At 27.9% G+C, this 6,388-nt stretch overlaps 1 protein-coding gene across 1 annotated transcript in view; it reads right to left on the bottom strand.

Annotated features, from left to right (window-relative positions):
* The window catches only part of LOC100160677 (oxygen-dependent coproporphyrinogen-III oxidase), a 7,352-nt gene extending 1,725 nt beyond the window's left edge, over positions 1–5,627 (bottom strand). Inside the window, exons 1-6 of the mRNA XM_001952654.4 lie at positions 5,197–5,627; positions 4,845–5,013; positions 4,576–4,769; positions 2,369–2,513; positions 1,504–1,777; positions 1,272–1,441 (exon numbers count right to left, since the gene is read on the bottom strand). Coding sequence (XP_001952689.3) covers positions 1,272–1,441; positions 1,504–1,777; positions 2,369–2,513; positions 4,576–4,769; positions 4,845–5,013; positions 5,197–5,279 — 1,035 coding nt within the window. The 5' untranslated portion in view covers positions 5,280–5,627. The remainder of the gene's footprint in view (positions 1–1,271; positions 1,442–1,503; positions 1,778–2,368; positions 2,514–4,575; positions 4,770–4,844; positions 5,014–5,196) is intronic.
* Between the last annotated feature and the right edge of the window lie 761 nt (positions 5,628–6,388).

The raw sequence follows: 6,388 nt of genomic DNA on the forward strand, positions 1-6,388 counted from the left end.
AGTTAAAATCAAAAAATCAAAAATGTGGGAGTCGATTTCAAGTAAACTTGATGAAAAATTCAAATCTATTCTCAGAAATCTTATCGCTTGAATAGATCAATTGGAAAGAACAAGTCTAAAATACTATGTCGCGCGTGTGTTAGACAAAAACAGAAAATCACGGTATCGAATCCCCTTAATAGAAAAGCCGTTTGGCTTGTGTGTCGTGAAAGTTTTATTATTATCATTATAATAGTATTTTTTGGAATAATTATTTAAAAGAATTCATAAATTTAAATAAAAATAATATATGAAAATAAATAATTTAAAAATTTTCCATACATTTTTAAAATTGTTTTTTATTTTAGAAAATTCGTAACGGGCCACATAGAATACTTTCACGGGCCACATTTGATCCGCGGGCTGCAGGTTGGGCACCACTGATATATACTGTGCCTAATACATCATTATTTAAATACTTTACCATTGTTGTGTTTATCTAACAAAAGTTATTAAAAAAAGCAGGGATAGAAAACGTTTTTAAAAAACATTATTAAACGGAAAAAAACAAAAAACGAAAACGAAAAAAAATAAAAAAAAAACAATTAATAAAATAAAAACAAAAAACAACTGAAAAACGATAACAAAAAATCCCAAAAACCGAAAAAAATTTAATAACGAAGTCAAAAACGAAAACGAAAATAAATTATAGTATAATACATTATTAAAATATTATACCATGAAAAAAAAATGTTTGAAAAAATATTCACATCTTTAACTTTAAAAATATTTTAATTTGAAATCAGAAATTTTAAATTTTCTAATTTTTATATAAATAATAATTTTGATTTAAAATTTAAATATTAAGAATAATTAATTTTAATTTTTAACTTTTAAGTGCATTTCTGTATTGCGTGTTACTATTATAACTTAAAAGTTATAAGTTATAAGAATATAATATTAAAAAAAAATAATATATTATCAAAAACGTTATTTGGAAACAATTGAAAAATAACGTTTTTAAAAACGTTAATCAAAAACAATATGGAAAAATAACGTTTTTAATAACGTTAATCAAAAACAATAAAGAAAAATAACGTTTTTAAAAACATTAATCAAAAACGTTTAAAAACGTTAAACAAAAACGATATTTTTTAAATCATTAAACAATAACGAAAACGAAAAAATTAAAAACGTTTTCCATCCCTGAAAAAAAGACACTTTATAATTTTACTATTTTAGATATTATTAATTAACAATAAATTGAAGACAATAAAATGTTACAAACTTACCGCACTCAAGGGAAGTGACATAAGTATACTTTCATATCTAGCTCCAGGCGTGTAGAGACCGAATTTTGTACCTCTGTCATATATCAAATTGAATTCAACATACCGCCCTCGTCTTAGCAATTGCCATTCTCTTTCTTTGTCATTATACAAATCGTTTTTGTGCTTTTGTACTATAATGAAAATATGGTTATATTAAATATTTTATACAATTTCATAATTAAAAACTGAATACCTAATGGTAGATATGAAGGGATAACTGCTTCAGCGCAACTCTTTACAAAACTAAATGTAGATGGAGTGTCCAAATCGTCAAAAAATATGCCACCTACTCCTCTTCGTTCTCCTCTATGAGGTATATTAAAATAATCGTCACACCAACGTTTAAATCTAGGATAGTACGCTTTGTCATGTTGATCACAAGCATTTTTTAATGAACGATGAAAATGGATGGCATCTTCTTCATTCAGATAATAAGGAGTTAAATCAGTACCTCCACCAAACCACCACTGTAATAATTAACACAATTAGAAAGCTATTATACTTAATGATTTAATTAATAAACTAATTATAAATTTAGAGAAACATAGATTATAATAAGCTAGGCTGTGAATTTAATGCAGTAAAATATCAAGAAGTATGCACAAAAGTTAAAAAAAAAACTATTCGAAATTCTGCAAAATAAATGTAACATAATATGTTATATTAGTTCAGAAATATATATATAGTTTACGAGGTATACTAATAAATTGTATTTGTTTATAGTAATATTAAAACTGATAAACCTTTTATAATAAAATATCAAGGTTAGTAATAACCAATTGGTATAAAACACCAAATTTTTTAACTTTTGCTCCTTAATAAGCAAGAAAATTACTTAAACAATAAAGTGTTTAGTTTTGAAGAATTTTGTATGTAAAATATCACAAACGTTCAAAATATAACTTCATATAAATGATCAAATTTGTATTTCACTTATCTTGAAAAATAAGAATGAAATTCAGCGATATCCAAAATATTGTATTTTACTATATATTGTATTCTATTGTATTAAATTCATAGCTCAGATAATAAGTTATAATATTTCATTACAAATATACCTCTATTGTATTATCAGGTAGAGTAACTTCAAAGTATCTATAGTTAAAATGTATGGTAGGCACATAGGGATTGCGCGGATGTATCACTGCACTGACACCTGCTGCAAAGAATGGAAGTATTTGGCCACCTTTAAAATTTTTACCTCTGAAATACAATAAACTATAAGTTAAAAAAAAATAAATAGAATTACAAATACAGCTTAAAGATGATAAGTTTATTGTATAATATTTTATAATTTACATTATTTATAATGTCCACTTTCAGGGGTAACATATTTTCTGTATATCATATTATATTATAATAAACCAGTTGCTTGTTTATCAAATACTTGATTAAAAATTAATCTGATTTAACCATAGATAATAATATATAAAAATTATATTATATTATCTATTGTTCAAATGATTTATATGTGATAAAATATACTAAGTTATAACTTGATTTCTATAATAGTTAAATTTAAATAATGACGTTTAGAGTATTTATTTTGTAAGTGGTAGTTGATTTCAGCTGTCATAAAAAAAAAAATGAATATAAAAATACTTATACAAACAATAAGATACATTTATATTGAGAAAGAAAAATGGGCATAATACTCAAATGTCTAAAGTTTAACTGGGATACCAAACAATATTATTTTGAACTATAAGATGTAGGTACAACCATTTATTATAGATAGTATATTATAGTACTATTTATAATCAATGGTACAACTAACATAAATATTATAAGTAAAATAATACTTTAGAACATACTTTTATTGAGCAAATCCTGCAATAATACAAACAAAATACACTGTAAAATAGCAGTTCTCAACTGGTGGTCAGTAACCAGCATACCACTAGTTGTATAGACTTATAGGTGTACGCAACTTTGATGAAAAAATTAAGATTATAATTAATACTAAAGGCTGAAAAGAATGCAGTTCTTAAGAAAGTATAAAATACGTCGCTATTCTTTTTAAAACTGTGTATTTTAAGAGTTTACCATAGAAAACATGAGTAGAACTTTAAAATGATTTCTTTTTGATTCTGGTTTGAGACTAAAAGTTAGCAATATGAGCCAAATATTGACGTCTCAGGCCTTTAAGGTGCGTTTACAATAGAGCCAGAACACGAATGAACGCCAGCGAATGCTACCGAACGATCCAATGTAAACGGTGTGGCCGAACGCGAACGAACGCATTCGTTAGCGTTCGCCCCAAGAGCGGTACAATCAAAGAAACTCTCTGTTCAGTTTAAATGGCATTAGGCCCGTATCGCGTATCCGTCATTTCATTTTTGTGGAAGCGAAGACAGTCGAACACGAACGAGTGAACAATGTAAATGGACGCGACCGAATGTTTAGCGAATATGCGTTTGCATTCGTTCGGTAGCACTCGCTTGCGTTCGTACGTGTTAAGGCTCTAATGTAAAGGCACCTTTAAAACAACATCAAGTAATTTCATTTAATTCACATTATTCAAATAATAATTGAATATTTTACATATTGGGCAATTAATGTACTATCATAGTTGTTTCGTTCTTAATCAAAGCTTTTCTTTTAATCATAGTCCATAGGTAACTCAAAGGATTGTCTTTCGTTTACAGCTAATCTACCACCATACTCAAAAATTTCAAACTTGATTATTTTAGATGTTCAAATTCATACTTAAAATTGTCTCCCATCAAATTGCATTAAGAGGATTTCAGCGCACTATTTGTTTTCTCTCTCTGACCCATGGGCAACATAGCAAGTGTACGTTTAGCAGAACCAATCATGTGATGTTTCTTTTAATATTAGAGTGAATATGTCTATTATAACTTATAAGACTTTTAGTTTAGAACATAACCTGTGTCACTACATTGGATTTTTTAAGTTATAATAATTTATATTCAATTAATAAGCATTTTCAAATTGTCATATTTTACAAGCTCATAACTTATATAAAAATTAAAATATCATAAAATAGCCAACGTAGTGACACAGGTTATGTTCTTAACTAAAAAGTTTGATGATAGGTGAATACTCCAATACTAAAAGTAACAATACAGGGTTGGTTCTTCTAAATGTAAATTTGGTACGTTGCATGTGGGTCATAGAAAGAAAACAAATAGTGCGCTGACATCTTCATAAGTTTGAGGTATTTTTGAAGGACTATAATATTAATATACATTGAATAATAAACTTATACAAATAATACATTATGCATTTTATTTACAATTACCTAGCTCTCATCTGATCGATTGCTCTGGGAGGTAAATTACCATGAACTACAGAAACATTAACACCAGCTTTTTCAAAAACTTCTCCTTCCTGCATTACACATGTAACTCCACCACCACCTTCAGGTCTTACCCATCGATCTACTATAAATTTTACTTTCGGCTCTTCTTTTTCAAGTGCTCGACAAAATTCAGCCTAGAAAAAAACACAACTTTTTAATAAATAATTATATCTATAAAAAATAACTTGCATAAATTTGTAATTATTTACTTGTATATTCATAATCATAAGTTCCATGATTGTTTTCATATCTTCAGGTCTGCTTTTTAATGTTTGTGAGTCTGTAACCGTGTCTGCCATGAATTTGTCAATAGTCAATGATTTTGCCGCTACTGTACTGTATGATATGCCAAGCGCAATAAGTGTTCCAGGGATTAATCTACAATTGATGAAAATTACAGATTGTAATCAAGCATATTTCAGGATTATAATTTTTTTAAATTTTTTCTTTACAACACATTTAAAATTAAAAGCTATACAACAAAGTTCTGATCTCAGTACCAAATGTTGTGTTATATAAACTCTTTGCGATCTAGACGAATTATTTTTTACAAGTACTTGCCTAAATTTTCTGTCATCCTTCATCTTTAAGCACGTCGCCGTGTAAACCGTCTTCATGGTGGAAGATATGATTTTCAATATCATCGTTTCGACGTCGTAAGTAACGTATGCCTATTATAAAATTATTAAAACACAGCTCGAAACTCAACCTCTGTTCCAGAGTACAAGAACTGTAATTAAAAAATATTCTCGTGGCTACGATTGCGAGAAAGTTAAGTAATTATTGCTCATTGGTTTGTCACTCGTGACAGTATAGACATTCTATAATATATAATACTATTATTATAATATGTCAATATTGTCACTGTCACGTCTCACGTCCTATATTATAATACTAAAAATTATAATTCGTGCTCGGAATCCCGAGGTTCAAGACGTGCACGCTAAGTACGACATAATATGACAATATTGAAATATTTTATAATATAATAAATTGTGATTCGTGTAATCGTGTTATCCCGGTCATGATAAAAGATATTGATAATGCCGCGGGCTCGTTTCGAAAATTACTAATCAGTGATACCAGCAATTTACTCGACCACCACGACCACGGTCTTAGATTATTAGACCACGACTGTATAATATTGTTCTATGACTGTTGTGGACTACGTGATTTAAACACGTCATTACAGTGTTACACAATTATTCTGTGACGTCATGAGCTGCAGCTGGTAAGAACTAAGAAGTAAGAAGAACACAGACTTCAAGAAAATAGTCTGTGGTAAGGATGTAAGATAATAATTAAATAATATAATATTATATTATACTATAGGTATATATATATATATATATTATATGTTATATAGTAATAATAACCTAACCTATTATTGGTAATATCGTAGTTCATGAATTGTGTACGTTACCACCATAGGCGTGCGCAGGGGGGATGCCGGGTATGCCATGGCATCCCCTGCAGGGTTATTATAACCATATAGTTTTTAGTTGTAAATGTTTTGATTATAAATTAGAATCATGAACCTACCGTATCTTAGTTCAATAATTTAAATATTTCGAATATTTTAGATTCTGAGTGAAACGATGAATGTATTGATTTTACAATGATGTGTGTTTTAGATTCTGAGTGGAACGATGAATGTATTGATTTTACAATGATGTGTGTTTTTTAATTTTTTAATTTTTTTTAATTTTTTAATTTTTTAATTTATTTTTTTATTTTTTTTGTGTCTGTGTAC

Source organism: Acyrthosiphon pisum, chromosome X (assembly GCF_005508785.2).
Source record: "Acyrthosiphon pisum isolate AL4f chromosome X, pea_aphid_22Mar2018_4r6ur, whole genome shotgun sequence".
In the NCBI taxonomy this organism is placed as follows: Eukaryota; Metazoa; Arthropoda; class Insecta; order Hemiptera; family Aphididae; genus Acyrthosiphon; species Acyrthosiphon pisum.